This window comes from Pyrgilauda ruficollis, unplaced genomic scaffold, assembly GCF_017590135.1.
Source record: "Pyrgilauda ruficollis isolate IOZ18807 unplaced genomic scaffold, ASM1759013v1 scaffold258, whole genome shotgun sequence".
Lineage (NCBI taxonomy): Eukaryota > Metazoa > Chordata > Aves > Passeriformes > Passeridae > Pyrgilauda > Pyrgilauda ruficollis.
The window spans coordinates 233,079-250,783 of record NW_024523911.1 but is presented as its reverse complement, the minus strand read 5'-3'; the positions used below and the strand labels follow the sequence as shown (position 1 = coordinate 250,783).

Below are 17,705 nucleotides of genomic sequence, written 5' to 3'. Positions count from 1 at the left end.
TTGTGGCTTTCGGGTTAACCCTTTAGGAGCAGCGGGGGATGTTTGCTCCGTCCTTTAGTTCACACAATGAACTATTTTCCTACATTCCTAGCTCGGTTCCATAACCCAGTTTATGGGCTGGAGCAGCCCAAGGTGCCTCCCTGGCCCTGCGGCTGATTTTTGGGGCTTCCCCTGCCCTTTCCCAGCAGGTTTTCCCCTGGGCAAACCCTTGGGGCGGCTCCTCACCCGGAGCAGAACAGGTTTGCCATCATTTCCCTGGGCTGGCGACCCTTGGGGCACCGGCGTGTGCCCCGGAGCCCCCTGAGAGGGGGAGCTCGGGGCGTTTATCTCCCCGGCGCTTGGGAAAATCCCCTTTGGCTGGGCAGGAGGAGGAGGAGGGCGGAGGGAGGACGGGCGAGGCCGTTCCCTGCTGGGTTTGCAAAGGAGAGCGGAGGCGTGCTGTCCCCACCCTGCCCGGCTGCGCTTTCTCCCCGGACCTGCCGGACCGGTCCCATCGCCCCGAAGGCACCGGAGCCCCTCTAAAACACCTCTGAAAACATCACGGGGTGATGCCGTACCAGCACTGTGACGCCCTGGGGGATTTCTCCGCTGGGGAAAAGGGGTTTTTTTGGAAAGAGTCGTGCTGGGAGTGGTTCCTGCGAGGTTTCGCCGGAGTCAGCAGGCGTTCTTATCTCTCCAGCGTAGCGTTCTTATCTCTGCAGCGTGGCTCTGCTCACGCTCTCACAGCCAAGGGTGAAGGACTCTGCACCGAAGCCGTGGTGCCTGAAGGGTTAAAGCAGCCACACACGGACACTTAGAGCACTCGGAGCCATAATTTTGTATTTAACTTTGTATTTAACTCTGTATTTCGGCTCTCCCCGCGAATCTGAGCTGCGGATCCTTCCTACGGGCTGCTGGCGGCCCCGTCCAGAGGCAGGAAGCTCTGCCCACAGCCTCTGCTTGCTTTGGCATGGTTTTTCCAGTGAACTCTGCTGTATTTTTAGCTTGCCGGAAGCTCCCCCTGCTTATCAGCAAACGGCTCAATGTGCTGCCAGCACCGAAATCCCCAGTGGGACAGCACCACAGAGACCACAACGACCCCCCCCATCCCTGGCAGAACCCCTTGGAGGGTCTTACCCAGGGTGTCCAGCCCGGTCCCCAAGTGCCACCACCCGGCGTTGGCGTGGCCGGGTGTGTTCGGTGTGTGCCTGGCACGGCCCCGGCGCTGCCGGCAGCTCTGGCCGGCCGTGTTGATACAGACGCTGGGTTATTTGAGGTGAAACAGCCCCTGGCACCGGCGTAGCCAACTCGGCGGCTTCCTGCCGTGCCGCGGCCCCCGGCGAAGGACGGCTGCTCCGGCCGGGATGTTTGCTCCTGGCACAGCTCCAAAACCCCCCTCTCCTCCTTGTGCTGCTGCCTTCAGTGCGGGCAAACTGTGCCACCGCAGGCAGGGACACTCTGCCTGTCCCACCACGTGCGTGGTGCCCTCGGCGGGTGGTGGAAATCCCAAACGGTCCTGTGAGTGATTTCGAAAGCGGGTGGCGGGGTGGGGACGTGGGTGGCACGGTGGAAAGTGGCTGCCCTCCGAGCCAAGCCGAGCTGCTCCTCACTCAGCCAGCCGGGCAGAACCCACGTGGCTTTGCCGGTGGCACTTCCTCGCGTGGCTCATCTGCGTCTTCATCCCCCTGGTCATAAAATGAGATGGGAAAAGGGGAACTAAAGGAAACAGAAGGGAAAAATTAGGGTTGGGGCACGTGGAGATGCTCATGTCTCTTCTCTGTCCCTCCTCACAGGCAGGTTCGGCGGGCAACGCGGTTGATGGACGCAGCAGAAGCCAAATGGAAGAAGGGCCAATTAATTATGTGGAAGAAAGGCGGCTGAAGGAGGGCAGCGGGCTCAGCCTGGTGAATGGGGGCCGGCCGGAGGCGGGGGGTACCGTGCTGATGGAGCCCAGCGGGTGGTCGCCGCGTCAGCCGCCCACCACTGGCAAAGCCCACTTGGAAGACGTCCGGAACCTGGTGGCCTTCTCAGCGGTGGCCGAAGCCGTTTCCTCCTACCGGCTCCCACCGCCGGGCTCGCCGTCGCTGCTGTACGAGAAGTTCGACTCGGAGATGAGCCGGGGCGGGCTGGGCACGGCGGACGGGGTGCCACGAGGAGAGGACCTGCACGCCCTCAAGGCCGCCCTGGCTTTGGCCAAGCACGGTGTGAAGCCCCCCAACTGCAACTGCGACGGCCCCGAGTGCCCCGACTACCTGGAATGGCTGGAGCAGAAGATCAAGACGGCTCTCGGAGAAGAGCTGGCGTCACCTCGGCCCCGCGCCGCCGCCATCCCCCCGCCTCCTCCCCCTGAAGGTGCTATTGACCCCCAGCCGGTGCCTGAGGCTGCCGAGCCGTGCCCGCCCGACGGCCTCCCCTTTTCCCAGAGCGCGTTGACCATCGCCAAGGAGAAGAACATCAGCCTGCAGACCGCCATAGCCATCGAAGCCCTCACGCAGCTCTCGGCCGCCCTGCCCCAGCCCGCGGGCGATGGGCAGCCCCCGCCGCCGCCGCCGCCCCCCGCCGTCCCCTTCGGCCCCGGCCCCCTCGGCCCGCCGGGGGCCGCGTGGCAGCGAGGGGACGAGCCCCGTTACCCGCCCGAGCCGGGAGCAGCACCTGAGCCATTTTTCGGCGCGGCACCTCCGCGGGGGAACTTCGCGGCCACGTGGGGGCTGGAGGCCGAGGGGGCAGCGGGGGCTGGAGACCCCATGGCAGAGCTGGAGCAGCTGCTGGGTAATGCTGACGACTACATCAAGGCGGCTTTCAAGAGACCCGAAGCGACGGCCGGCAAAATGACAGCTCCCAAAACAGAACCCCCCGAGCGAGCACCCAGCAAAGAAGCACCGGGTGGCCCCCACTTGCCGCCAGCACCACAGGAGCCTGACCTGCACAAGAAGACGCAGCTGGTCCTGCAGCAGCATCTCCACCACAAGCGCAGCCTCTTCCTCGAGCAAAGCCTGGCGGCGGCGGCGACACCCCCGGAACGGCCGAGCGGCTGGTGGGCTCCCGGCGCCCCCGCCGCGCCCCCCAAGCCCTTCGAAAAGCAGCCCAAAGAGAAGAAGAAGAAAACGCCGCCCGAGAAGCCCCCGCCGGCCAAACCTCTCCGCAAGCAAGTGCAGATCAAGAAGGCGAAGCAGAAGGACTCGCAGCCGCTCTTCCCTCCCCTCTGGCAGATCAGCCTGGAGGGGTTTCGGGCGCCCGCCGAACCTCCCGCCGAACCCCCCGCCGAAGAGATGCAAACGGAGCCGCCGCCGCCGGCCTTCCCGCACCAGCCTCTTGCACTACCCCAGCCCGCCGCATGCCCCCCGCCACCAAACCCCCTGGACGGCGTCCCCCCGGCTTCCGACTCTCAGGAAAGGGGTGCCCCCGGGGGGGGCCCCCAAATTCACTCGGCGCCGGCGGGCTCGACTGGCTCGGAGGAAGCGCCGGCTGCCCCCCCGCCGGCCAGCTCGGCTCCCATCATGGTGGATGACAAGCTGGAAGAGCTCATCCGACAATTTGAAGCCGAATTTGGGGAGAATTTCAACCTGCCGCCCCCCGAGACGCCTGCCCCGCTCGCCCCCGGGGCTGCCGAGCTGCCGGGGGGGCCAGCACCAGCCCCGCAAGGGTCCCCCACCGCGGCCACCACCGCGGCCACCGCCGCCCCGGCTCCCAGCAGCGCTCCCCAAGCCGGACCCAAAAGCATCTCTCCAGGGAAGGGGCCACTGTCAGAGCCACCTTTCACTGCCCGCTCCCCCAAACAGATCAAAATCGAGTCTTCTGGTGCTATCACCGTGGTGTCTACCACGTGTTTTTACTCTGAGGAAAGCCAAAACCCAGACGTGGACGACGTCGACAGAACACCCACCAAGGACGAGGTGCCGCTGACGCCGACCCTGAGCGGCTTCTTGGAGTCTCCGCTGAAATACCTGGACACGCCGACCAAAAGCCTCCTGGACACCCCTGCCAAGAGGGCACAGGCTGAATTCCCCACCTGTGACTGCGTTGGTGAGCCAGCAGCCGTGCTGGGGAGTGGTGGGGAGGGTGGCAGAGGTGGCTTTGCAGGGTGGGGTCGACCTGGGAAGGTAACGGAAGCCGTGGCATCAGCAAAGCCCTGATTTGTGGGGAGGAAAGGCCCTCACGTGGTGAAACCCTGGTGCTGTGGAGCTCCCTTTTGCTTTCTCTTCTCCTCTCTTGTTTTTACAGTTGGATGGAAATGGCTGTGTCACCACGGGGGTGGCACTGGTGTCACTGGCTGTGCTGGGGTTGGGGGTTGGATGAGCAGCAAAACCAAAGGGCTGTTGGGTTTTTCTCCTGTTTAACCTTAACCAGCTGAATCCCCTGAATCCATGGTGGTCCCAGTGTCCAAACCCACCTAAACTCCCTTTCACCTGGTTATTCCTGGTGTTTTCAGCCAAATTAGCTGGTTCAGGTTGCTTTGAGTAACCCAGGCTTTGGTTTGATGCTTGTGCTTATCACTGGAGAAATACTTGCTGCTGGGATGTTGCCTTGTTCACTGGCCAGTCCCACCAGGATGCATTGAAAAATACCAAACTCTTGGATTTGTGTGGCTTTTTGTGGTTATTTTTGGTGTGCATTGGCATTTGTTAGACTTTGCAGCAAGTGCTAGAGAATTCCTACCCAGTCCTTCCAGTCCACCTCCATCCGAGCGTGGGGAGCTGGGTATTCCCTCCCTAAAATTTAGAGTGGACGTGTGTGCTCCCCTGGCAGCAGCAGGGTGAGGATTTGGGGGCATCCAGCTGGAAAAACAACCCCCCAGTACTGGGAGAGAATGCCCTGGGCTAAGCACAGGCTGCACTTTATTAGTGGGGCTTATGATTATTTATTTATTTGCTTGTGAATGGCAGCAGGAATGAGCCCAAACTCCATGGAGAGGAGGGAAAGCTTTCCTGAAGCCACTCAAACCCAACCTCAGAGTTTGCCAGGAAAGGATTTGTTTAGGGGCTGGGAGAGGGGGGATTCCTCCCCTTCCCCTTCTCTGTTTTCTGAAGAAAAAGCTGTGTGAGAAAGAAATGCAGCAGGAAAGGGCTCGGTGCTTTATTGGGCGCGGGAGCTGTTGGAGGCTGTAATAAAATGAGCTTTTTCCAAGCATCCCATATTGATCCCTGTCTGGACAGCTGCAGCCCAGCTGAGCCTGGCTTTCTCCTCAGCCTGGCTCCCGGCCAGCTGGACATGATGGGAATGAAAATCAGGGTGGTGAGAGCAGAGGGATGCAAAGACAGACCAGCCCTTGGCTGCCCTGTGGTGCAGGACACATCCCAGCTGGTGGTTTTGGAACATCCCCGTGTGCTGGGGCTGTTTGGGGCATCCATCACTTCCCACCCCGGTTCCTTCACGCCCTGAAAACCCCCAGGGGTTTGCTGTGTGCAGGGCTGTGTCCCAGTGTCCTTCTCCTGCGGCCCCAGGATCCTCTTCTTGATGCCCCAGGATCCTCCTGTAGTCCAAATCCTTCTCCCATAGCCCAAACCCTTTTCCTGTAGCCTGAATTCTTCTCCCATAGCCTAAATCCTTCTCCCATAGCCCAAATCCTTCTCCCACAGCCCAAACCCTTCTCTCATAGCCCAAACCCTTCTTCCATAGCCCAAATCCTTCCCCTGCAGCCCAAACCCTTTTCCTGTAGCCCCCTTATCCTCCTGCCTCTCCCCCATGCAGCAGCTCCTTCCTCACACGGGTTCAGCCAGCTCAGGGCATCCCATGAGAACCCCCAAATCCTTAGGGAAAGCCTGAAGCAGGCTGGAAGAACTTCCTGCCCCCAAAATCATCCCATGATGGCAGCATCCAGTTGGGCTGGTGCCTGTGAGAGGTCCTGGACAGGAACCCTGGGTGGGAGTAGGGTGAGGAGGGGGTTTGGAATCTCCATCTCCCACCCAGCAGAGCTGCAGTGGTCAGACCAGATTCCCTGGATGGAGCTGTGGTCAGTGCCAGGGTGCTTCCACGGGGGAGGCTCCTCAGGGGGGTTTTGGGTCCCAAAAAGGGGTGGCTGTCGATGGGTGAGGGTTCTCCAGCAGCGTTTCCCGCAGACACAACCAGGAGGAGAAGCTGCTGTGCCTGGTGCGGCACCGCGCCGGCCACCACTGCCAGAACGCCGTCATCATCATCCTCATCCTGGCCTGGGAGGGCATCCCCCGCACGCTGGGGGACACGCTCTACCAGGAGCTCACCGACACCCTCACCAAGTACGGCAACCCCACCAGCCGCCGCTGCGGCCTCAACGACGAGTGAGTCCCACCGGCAGCGCGCCCCGGGTGGGGAGGCGGGGTGGGAACGGGTACGGGATATGGGGTACGGGAACAGGATACAGGATATGGGGTACGGGATATGGAGTACAGGATATGGGGTATGGGATATGGAGTACGCGCTCTACCAGGAGCTCACCGACACCCTCACCAAGTACGGCAACCCCACCAGCCGCCGCTGCGGCCTCAACGACGAGTGAGTCCCACCGGCAGCGCGCCCCGGGTGGGGAGGCGGGGTGGGAACGGGTATGGGATATGGGGTACGGGAACAGGATACGGGATATGGGGTATGGGAACGGGGTATGGGATATGGGGTATGGGATATGGAGTACAGGATATGGGGTACAGGATACGGGGTGTGGGAGCGGGGTATGGGAAAGAGATGTGGGCATGGGGTACGGGATACAGGGTGTGGAAATGGGGTACAGGAATGGGGTATGGGAATGGGGTGTGGGATATGGGTGTGGGAAAGACATGTGGGAACGGGGTGCAGGAACACGGTGTGGGAACGGGGTACGGGAACGGGGCATGGGAATGGGATGTGGAAATGGGATGCGGGAATGGGATGCGGGGCTCCCTCCCATTCCCAGAGCTGCCGTCACTGCACTGCACCGGTGGCTGATGCTCCCACGCCATGTCCCCCTCCAGCCGGACCTGCGCATGCCAAGGCAAGGACCCAAACACCTGCGGTGCTTCCTTCTCCTTTGGCTGCTCCTGGAGCATGTACTTCAACGGCTGCAAATACGCCCGCAGCAAAACTCCCCGCAAGTTCAGGCTGGTGGGAGACAACCCCAAAGAGGTGGGTGATGGAGGTGGAGCGGGGGCAGCGCCAGTGGGGTGGTGGTTTGGAGCTCCTTTCCTGTCAGGACTCTGAAAACAGGATTCCTTGTGGGGTTTTTTATGGGCTAGAGATGAGGAAAGGAAAGGTGGCACGAATGCCACCTTTCTCTGTAGAAATCCCAGAAGACAGTGAGGCTGGAGCTTGAATGGCCAAATCCTCACAAGGAATTTAAGCCACATGTTTTGTGCCATGGTGGATATCGTGGGAAGGGTTGGCTGCCATGTGGTGTCTGTGGGCTCTGTCTCCAGTTCCATCCCTGCTGCCAAAACCCCTCGGTAACATCCTCCTCTTTTCCCTTCCACAGGAAGAGCTGCTCCGGAGAAGCTTTCAGGACTTGGCCACCGAGGTTGCTCCACTTTACAAGAGGCTGGCGCCGCAAGCCTACCAAAACCAGGTCCTGCTCATCCCAGCCCCTGGCACACAGCTGGAATGGGTGTGGGGTGGTGCTGTTGGGGGATTTTGTGTAACCAGCTCCTCCTTCCACAGGTCACCAACGAGGATGTAGCCATCGACTGCCGGCTGGGCTTGAAGGAGGGGAGGCCGTTCTCGGGGGTGACGGCATGCATGGACTTCTGTGCTCACGCTCACAAGGACCAGCACAACCTCTACAACGGCTGCACCGTGGTAAGCAGGCACCCGGCAGGGCTTTTCAAAGTGCTCCCCCCTAATTTGGGATGCTCCTTTTTGAGGGACTCCATCCCCAGTCCCAACCTCGTGACTCCAGGTGTTTGGTGTGGGCACACCTCACATGAGCTGCTCAGGTCTAACAGGGACCAGCATCTACTTCTGTCCAACCCAAACCCCATGGTTCCAAATACCAGCTGGGGACCAGAGCAGGCTGGGGGGATGCCAGGCTGGTGTGGCTTCACATCAGTGTGGGGAAGAAGTGTGAGGTTTGGTTCGTCCAGCACGGGCCGCATCGATCAGCATCCCGCTGACAGCACCTGCTCTGGCTAGGTCTGCACACTGACGAAGGAAGACAATCGTGTGGTGGGGAAAATTCCTGAAGATGAGCAGCTGCACGTCCTCCCCCTCTACAAGATGTCCAGCACAGATGAGTTTGGCAGCGAGGAGAACCAAAACGCCAAGGTGGGCAGCGGGGCCATCCAGGTGCTCACGTCCTTCCCCCGCGAGGTCCGCAAGCTGCCCGAGCCTGCCAAGTCCTGCCGGCAACGACAGCTGGAAGCCAGGAGAGCTGCTGCCGAGAGGAAGAAGCTGCAGAAAGAGAAGCTGATGACGCCAGAGAAGATCAAGCAGGAAGCGCTCGAGCTCCCCACGCTCCAGCCAAATGCAGGTAACGGAGGCAGAGGTGAGGTCCTGCCACCCCGAGCCACCCGGAAAGCGCGTGAGGGGGTAGGGGTGTGGTTGGGGACTTTTTTGGGCCGCTGTGTTGTGGTGCTGGATGGCATCTCTGTGCCACCTGGGTTTTCACAAAGGTGCAAATCGATGCCGGTGTGCCAGGTGATGGCAGCTGATGCCAACCTCTGCAGCTGGCTGGCAAACCTATCACCATGGGGTTTCTGAGTCTGGCCAACTGTTTTGGGGTCCTGGTTCCCCTCCGGTGGCTCCCTTGGCTGGCAGGTCACGGGGGCTGTGTGTGCTGTCCCACAGGTATGGCATTGAAAGGCGGGATACCCCCGCAGCCGCTGAAACCTTCCATCAAGGTGGAACCCCAGAGCCATTACAACGCCTTCAAGTACAACGGCAACGCCGTGGTGGAGAGCTACTCGGTGCTGGGCAGCTGCCGGCCCTCCGACCCGTACAGCATGAACAGTGTTTACTCTTACCATTCCTACTATGCACAGCCCAATCTGCCTTCCGTGAACGGGTTTCACTCCAAGTTCGCGCTTCCCTCCTTCGGGTATTACGGCTTTTCCAGCAACCACGTGTTCCCCTCACAGTTTCTCAATTACGGGGCGCCCGAGAGGAGCGGGAGCAGCTGGGTCAGCAACGGCTACGAGAAGAAGCCCGATGTCTCAGCGCTGCAGGAGAACCTCAACCACACCTACGGGAACACCAATTTCCCTGAGCCCATCCCGCACAGCGTGCGGAGCAAAAACCATCACCAGCGCACCTACGAGCGAGCCAACCGCTACGCCAGCCAGCAGAAAGCGGCTGCGGCAACGCCCGGGGCGCACAGGACTAGCTCGGGCTCGGAGGAGGCACCATCGTTTGCACAGAACTGTTTTGGCAGCAGGCCCATCAAGCAGGAGCCTCCAGACCCCCCGCCCGCCATTGAGCCCCTTCCCAGCGCTGCGGCCGTGCCCGGCGCTGGTTTAACGCTGCCGGCCGTCCCTGCGCACGGCACGGCGCCGGAGCAGCGGTGGAGCCCCTTCAAGGCACCCCGGGGCACAGCTTCCCCTGAGAGGACTAGCACAGCTGAGGGCTCATGGAGCGCGCTGGCGCCGGGCTCAGGCGGGCGGGAGAAGCTGAGCGCCTTCGATGCCGCCGTGCGCTTGCCACCACCTGAGAAGCAGTGGTCCCATGTCCTGGCTGGAGAGACGGCGGCGGCGGCAGCGCCCGGCTCGGGCTTGCTGCCGAAATCGTGGAGCCCCTGCAAGCTGGGGGAGACGGCGCTGGCGGGCACGGGCACCCCGGGCCTGCTGGGGTCACTGGGGTTCAGCTCGGCTCTGCCAGGGCTCCCCAGCTTCCCCGAGGAGCCGTGGGGCTCCGTGAAGGTGGAGGAGCAGAGGACACCAGCACCCAGCCTGGGGCTGGCGGAGAAGCCTTGGGAGGCAGCAGTGGGTGAGAAGGGGGTGGCAGGACCCCACCAGGAGAAGCCGTGGGACCCCTTTGGCCTGGAGGAGGATCTGCCGGAGAAGGCAGTGAAGGAGGAAGAGGAAGAGGAGGAGGAAGAGGAGGAGGAAGAGGAAGAGGAGTGGTCAGACAGTGAGCACAACTTCCTGGATGAGAACATCGGCGGCGTGGCCGTGGCACCCGCCCACGGCTCCATCCTCATCGAGTGTGCCCGCCGCGAGCTCCACGCCACCACCCCGCTGAAGAAACCCAACCGCTGCCACCCCACCCGCATCTCCCTCGTCTTCTACCAACACAAGAACTTGAACCAGCCCAACCACGGCCTGGCGCTGTGGGAGGCCAAGGTGAAGCAGCTGGCGGAGCGGGCTCGGGCCCGGCAGGAGGAGGCGGCGCGTCTGGGGCTGCCGCCGGACGCCAAAGCCTTTGCCAAGAAGCGCAAGTGGGGCGGCGCGTTGGCGACCGAGGCGCCCAGCAAGGAGAGGAGGGACTCAGTCCCCACGCGGCAGGCGGTGGCAATCCCCACCAACTCTGCCATCACTGTGTCCTCCTACGCCTACACCAAGGTGACGGGCCCCTACAGCCGCTGGATCTGAGACCAAGGCGACCGCCATGGCCCCATCTTACCTCAACCCTCGGCAGCGCCGCAGCCCGGCGTTGCTTCGTGGTGCTTTCTCCTCGGGCATGGGGGAGAAGAAAACAAAAGTAAATAGACGAAACCGAAGCGAAACACAACAACCACAAAAAAACATAAAAAAAAATCCAACCCATAGGAAACGAACCCAACGCGTGTGCTTGGGAGCAGCGGAGCCGGCGCGGGCTCACGCCGTCGGAGAGCTGCGCCCGGGGAGGAGTTGGCAAAGCAAGCAAAACTTGGTTAAAAAACCCAAGAGGAACGATGCTGTTTGATGATTTTAGGTAATCTCATATTTATATCTCCATGTTTTTTAATCTAGCCTCGGATGAATTTCCTAGTGTCCTTTCGCAAGGAGAGGTTTTTAATTCCACTTAAAATGGCCTGTTTGTTGGATTTGATTTTATTTTATTTTTTACTCCGATGACAACGACGAAGCCGATCTTTGAAAGAGAAGCCAACATTGAAAAACCACCCTAATCATGAATCCAAACCAACTTGAACACCAAACCAGCTCAAAGGCAAGAGGTGACTCCCTCCAGCTCCGCCGCGTGGGGGCTGGTGGGACCGTGTGCTTTACTGTCAGCCAGACACGCTGAACATCCAATTATTTTTATTCCAAGGACCTAAAAATACCAATTTTGCAGCTTGAGGAGACCTTTCTCACAGCAACGGGAGCCCGCGAGCGAGCGGGCCATCCTGGGATGGCGCGTCTCCGCCCGGCTCCTTGCCTCTGGCGGGATCGGCTCTGCCGCCGCGGAGCAAAACCGGCGTCTCTCCTGGCGCCGGAGACCTCAGGACACGTCCGGGCTGGGGAACGCCGCTGCCGGGGGGCCACGCTCGGGCTCGGACTTGGGGCTTCTTTGCCCACGGCCTCCGGGGCGAGCGGCAGCGGCGGCGTCTCCGTAGGAGCCGACGGGACAAAAACAGAAGAAAAAAAAGAAAAAAAAAAATTACAAAAAACAGGAAAAAAACACAAACCAACCCCAAACTGTGAATAGCGAGTGTTGCTCTCTGTACATCACTGTTGCTAAAGTCTGGTGCTTTCCGTCTCCGGGGGACTTTCTCCGTGCAATCGGCTCTGGGAAGAGCGAATCCCAAGACTTGGCTGGCCAAAACCCCGCCGGGTCCGCCTTCCCCGCCGGTGCCGGCGAGCCGCGGCCAACGCCGCCGGGGCTCGGTGCTCTTTTCTCTCCCCGGGTGCCATCCCTCCTTCCTACGGATCACCGTTCTTCCCTCAAAAAAAAACAAACAAAAAAAAACAAAACCCCAACCCAACCAATAACCCAGCAACGACGACAACCGCGTGGTGCTTTTCGAACACTCTCAGTCGAGACTTCCCGCCCGGCGCCGGGACGGACGGAGCGCGGCCGAGCTGCCCCGCGGCTCGCCGGGAGCGCGGCGTGGCCGGAGCCGGGGGCCGGCGTCCCCGGGCGGGGTCGTTGCTTTTGCACTTTGAGGTGCCTTTTGGAGAGCCAGCGAGGCAGCGCCGACGCCGTCGCCGTGCGGGATCACCTCGTGTTTACCGTCACCCTCCTTCCCCCCATCGCGCACGGGCACGGATCAGCAGGATCTCGGTAAAACAGCCTGAACATTGACGTGGTCTGATTTTAAACCTGTAAATAGGGAAAGAAATTTTTTTAAAAGCACTTTCACCTAGATTTAAAAAAAAAAAAAAAAAGAATGAAAGCGAAACTTAAAAAAGCAAACAACTCCCCTCTTTCCTCTCCCCCCACTCCCCCCAACTTGAAGCAGTATGTTTTAAACAAGATTATCGTGGGAGAACTGTAAATACTGGCAGAATATTTAACATGCTTTGTCCGTCCTTCATCATTAATGAATTTTTTTTTTTTTTTGTTTTTTGTTTTTTTGTTCGTTTTTTAACCGTAATCTGTAAAGTCGCGTATATTTGACAAGGAAACTCAACGAGCTATTCCCGCTTTTCTTAGAAATACCCAATAGCATATCAGGATTGTAAGAGTCAGATTTTAGGGACGCCGGCGGGCGATGCCGGGGACCCGCCGTGTCGCCGTGGTTCGGAACGCGGAGCGGGGACGATCCGGGGCCGGGTTCGGGTGCCGGCCCTGTTGTTGTCACCCGGGCTCTCTGGCTGGCGTGACGGGGGTGCCTTGGAGGAGAAGGAGCGTTGGGAGAAGGCGATGGTCCGTGTAACCTGTCTAAGTCCTGCTTCCTCAGAGGTTTTTCGGTGCAGGGAGGGGTCGGTCCGGCGCGGCGGGTTCAGCCCGGGAGAGCGGGGAGCTGCCGGCGCCGCGGGTCGGGGAGCGAGAACTGCTGCAGTCTCAACGTTTTTACACTACATAAACTTTGTCTAACCTACCTCAACTCTCAGTCATTACGAATTCGCACGCTTCAGACTTCTACACAAACTCGAAATCTATGCACAGCTCTTTACCCCTTGCTGCTGAGAGGCTGTTTCCAAGCAAAATCTTTTCCCTTTACCCGTCCCGGCGGCCGCGCTTGTCCCGCCCGTGCCGAAGCCGCGGGGGTCGCGGAGCTCGGGGGGGAGGGATGTTTTTAACGAGTGGGATGTGGGGACCTGGTTTTGCAGCAGGTCATGGCCACAATGGTGCTAGAACAACAGCCGTGGTGGAAACCCCAGGGAGGGCTCGGCGCGGGGAGCCCCGACCGGCTCCTCCGTCCCGCTTTGGTTTTTCTGGCCACGGTGCTTCGCCTCGGGCAGGAAACGGGGGATGCAATTTGGGTCCCCCTCCATCTCGATGCTCTCGGGATGAGGCATGGGAAGGAGAAGGAAACCAGAATCCCTGAGGTGCCTCAATTGCTGATTTTTCCTTTTAATACTGGAGTACGCTTTGTGGGCTCTATAAGGCATATTTTTATTAAATGAAATCTTGTAATACAAACGGTGCTATGGTGTTTTAACAAACTGTATCACGCTTCTGCCTGATTCCATCTCGCTGAGGTGCTACTAATGTATATATCAAATTAAGGAACCAAGTTAAAAAAAACAAAAAAACAAAATTTAAGCAATGTCGTTGAGAAGGAAGTTTACTTTTCCGGAGCGACAGCTCGAGGCGTGCCGGGAGCCGGTTGGGTTTATGCAAACTGAAAGAGGCGCCGTGTCCGAGGCGTGCCGCCGGCCGGGGTCGTGGTGGAGCCGTTCCCTGCGGGTCCGGGGCGGGTGTGGTCCCGGGATGAGGTGCTAGAGGTGATGTCCAGGTGCAGGGCTCAGCCAGGTGTCCGCAGTGCTCGGCCAGGTGTGTGGTCATGGTGCTTAGCCATAGTGCCTGGACAGGTGTGTGGCCATGGTGCTTGGATAGGGTGCTCGGCCAGGTGTGTGGTCATGGTGCTTAGCCATAGTGCCTGGACAGGTGTGTGGCCATGGTGCTTGGCCACAGTGCTTGGACAAGCTGCTCGGACGTGGAGTGTGGACATAAGTGCTCGGACACGGTGCTCAGCCACACGTGGTGGCTGTGGTGCTCAGACGCGGTGCTCGGTCACACATCGTAGACGCGGTGCTTGGACTCGGTGCTCAGGCTCAATGCTCGGCCACAGGTCATGGACATAGCGTGGTCATGGACGTGGTGCTCGGTCGTGATGCTCGGCCACAGGTCATGGACATAGCGTGGTCATGGACGTGGTGCTCAGGAACGGTGCTCGGCCACTCCTTGTGGACACGGTGCTCGGACATGGTGCTCAGTGCGGTGCTCAGACGTGGTGCGTGGACATGGTGCTTGGTCCCCGTGCTTGGCCACTCATGATGGACGTGGTGCTCAGACATGGTGCTTGGACATGGTGCTTGGTCCCAGTGCTTGGCCACACATGATGGACATGATGCTCGGACATGATGCTCGGACATGGTGCTTGACTGCGGTGCTTGGATGTGGTGCTTGGACACTGATCATGGACGTGGTGTGTGGACATGGTGCTGTGTTTGGTGCTTTGACTTGGCACATGGACATGGTGCTTGGGCACGGTGCTCTGCTGTGGTGCTCGGACATCGTGTGTGGACATGGTGCTTGATCCCAGTGCTTGGACATGGTGCATGGACATGGTGTGTGGACACGGTGCTTGGCCACAGTGCTCGGACATGGTTCTCAGACATGGTGCATGGAGATGGTGCTCGGGCATGGTGCTCAGCCATGCACCATGGATGTGGTGCTCAGCCGTGGTGTGTTGACATGATGTGTGGACAGTGCTTGGCCAGGGCGTGTGGACAGTGCTTGACCGCAGTGCTCGGACATGGTGCAAGGGCATGGTGTTCAACATGGTGCTTGGACATGGGGCATGGACATGGTGCTCGGGCACGGTGCTCAGCCATGCCACCATGGACATGGTGCTCGGACGTGGTGCTCAGACATGATGTGTGGACATGGTGCTCAGCCGGGGTGTGTGGACATGGTGCATGGACATGGTGCTCGGACATTGGTTCTTGGACATTGGTGCTTGGACATGGTGCATGGACATGCTGAGTGGACATGGTGCTCGGACATTGGTTTTTGGACATTGGTGCTTAGACATGGTGCATGGACATGCTGAGTGGACATGGTGCTCGGACATGCTGAGTGGACACTGGTGCTTGGCCATGCACTGTGGACATGGTGCTCGGACGTGGTGGGTGGACACGGTGCTCAGACATGGCACATGGACATGGCGCTCGGCTTGGTGCTTGGGCTCGGTGCTTGGCCGTGGCTCCTGGGCCCGTGCTCTGCCGTGGTGCTTGAACATGGCCCCTGGCCGTGGTGCTCGGCCACGACGTGATTTGACCACGTGTTGTGGGCATGGTGCTTGAGCGTGGTGCTCCGTGGGTGGTGCTCAGGCACGGTGTGTGGACATGGCACTTGGCCACACACCCCGGACATGATGTGTGGACATGGTGCTGAGCTGGGTGTGTAGACACAGCGCTCGGCTGTGGGGCTTGGACACGGTGTGTGGGCACGGTGGTTGGGCATGGAGCATGGACATGGTGATTGCCCAGAGCATGGACATGATGGTTGAGCACAGAGCATGGGCACGGTGGTTGGGCATGGAGCATGGACACGGTGGTTGCCCAGAGCATGGACACGGTGGTTGAGCACAGAGCATGGACACAGTGGTTGGGCATGGAGCATGGACACGGTGGTTGCCCAGAGCATGGACACGGTGGTTGCCCACCCTGCACGGCGCACAGCTCGGTGCTGCTCGGGCACCGGGCACCCCCATGGCGCTGCCCCGCTGAGCCCGGTCCTGGCGCTGCTCCCCTTCAGCACCAACCCTGAGCAACCAACCCTGAGCAACCAACCCTGCGCTGCTGGTGCTCAGCAGCACGCCAGCCCCATGTCCAGCACCATGTCCATCCTGTGTCCATCCCATGTCCATCACTGTGTCCATCACCATGTCCATCACCGTGTCCATCCCATGTCCATCCTGTGTCCATCCCATGTCCATCACCGTGTCCATCCTGTGTCCATCCTGTGTCCATCCTGTGTCCATCACCATGTCCAGCACCGTGTCCATCCCATGTCCATCCTGTGTCCATCCCATGTCCATCCTGTGTCCATCCCATGTCCAGCACCATGTCCAGCCCTGTCCAGGCTCCCGCAGCCCCTCGCTCTCATCCCCTCCTGCCTCCCCTGCGCTCCTCCCGCCTCTTTCTTTTCCCCTTCCCTTTTTTTGGGTTGATTTTCCTTTTTTTGGGGTTTCTTGGTGCTACTTCCCCCCCGTGCCCCCCAGCAGATACCTCAGCCCCCAGCCCCGGGTGCAGCTTGTCCGGGATCAGGGATCCTCTCCCACATTTCCGAGATCTCTCCCGCATTTTTGGGATCCTCTCCCGCATTTCTGGGATCCTCTCCTGCATTTCTGGGATCCTCTCCCACATTTTTGGGATCTTCTCCCACATTTTTGGGATCCTCTCCATGTTCCCTCCTTTTCCCTTTTCCCTTTCCCACCCGGGTTTTCCCCATTCCTGCGCCTCCTTCAGGGATTTTTGACCCCGCCGCAATTTCCTCATTTGGGTTCTGGGAGTGAGGAGGGATTTTGGCTTGGTGGGATTTTTATTTTATTTTATTTTATTTTATTTGGAATTTTTTTAATTCTATTTTTTTTTTTTATTTTACTGTATTTTCTTTTATTTGTAAATCCTTTTTTTAATTCTATTTTTTAAAATTTTATTTTATTTTATTTCATTTCATTTCATTTCACTTTATTTTATTTCATTTTATTTTATTTTATTTTATTTATTTTATTTTATTTTATTTTATTTTATTTCATTTTATTTCATTTTATTTCATTTTATTTTATTTAATTTCATTTCATTTCATTTTATTTTATTTTATTTCATTTCATTTTATTTCATTTTATTTTATTTCATTTTATTTCATTTTATTTCATTTTATTTTTTAGCACCATGGCAATTCCAAAATGACAAGCTGAGTGCGTTCCTTGTGGGATCCGGGAATTGGGCCGGAGGTGGGGCGGCTTTTCCGGCACTTTTGGGGATTTATTTTGGGATTTTTTTGGGATTTTTTGGGGGGTATTCCCATGGGGTTTGGGATTTTTTTGGGGGGATTTCTTTAGGGATTTTTTGGGGAATTTTTTTTGGGCTCTTCTGGCGTTATTTGGGATTTTTTTCTGGGGTGTTCCGATGCTTTTTTGGGATTTATTTTGGAATTTTTTTGAGGGTACTCCAGCGTTATTTGGGATTTATTTAGGGAATTCTTTTGGGCTCTTCTGGTGTTATTTGAGATTTATTTTGGGGGTTTTCTTGGGGTATTCCAGCATTAATTGGGATTTTTTGGGGTTTTTTTTCTGGGGTATTCTGGCAGTTCTTGGGATTTCTTTGGGGATTTTTTGGGGTATGTGGGATTTTTTGGGGGGTGTTTCGGCATTATTAGGGATTTCTTTTGGAATTCCTTTTGGGATTTTTTCTGGGGTATTTGGGATTTTTTGGGGGATATTTCGGCATTATTAGGGATTTATTTTGGAATTCCTTTTGGAATTTTTTCTGGGGTATTCCGGCGTTTTTGGGATTTCTTTTGGGGGTATTTTTGGGATTTTTTCTGGGGTATTTGGGATTTTTTTTGGGTATTCCGCTGCTTTTTGGGATTTATTTTGGGTGCATTTTTGGGATTTTTTCTGGGGTTTTCCAGCGCTTTTTGGGGTTTATTTTGGGATTTTTTTCGGGGCTATTCCGGCGCTCTCTGGGGTTTATTTTGGGATTTTTTCGGGGCTATTCCGGCGCTCTCTGGGGTTTATTTTGGGATTTTTT

The 17,705-nt window shown here is 58.0% G+C and overlaps 1 protein-coding gene across 1 annotated transcript; it reads left to right on the top strand.

The window, feature by feature from the left end:
* The first annotated feature begins 1,610 nt into the window (after positions 1–1,610).
* TET3 (tet methylcytosine dioxygenase 3) lies at positions 1,611–16,537 on the top strand. Its single transcript, XM_041471175.1, is given in 7 exon segments — positions 1,611–4,128; positions 5,990–6,233; positions 6,900–7,050; positions 7,397–7,486; positions 7,579–7,716; positions 8,050–8,386; positions 8,704–16,537. Coding segments are annotated over 7 exon segments (5,088 nt in total). The 5' UTR covers positions 1,611–1,739; the 3' UTR covers positions 10,443–16,537.
* The last annotated feature ends 1,168 nt before the right edge of the window (positions 16,538–17,705 follow it).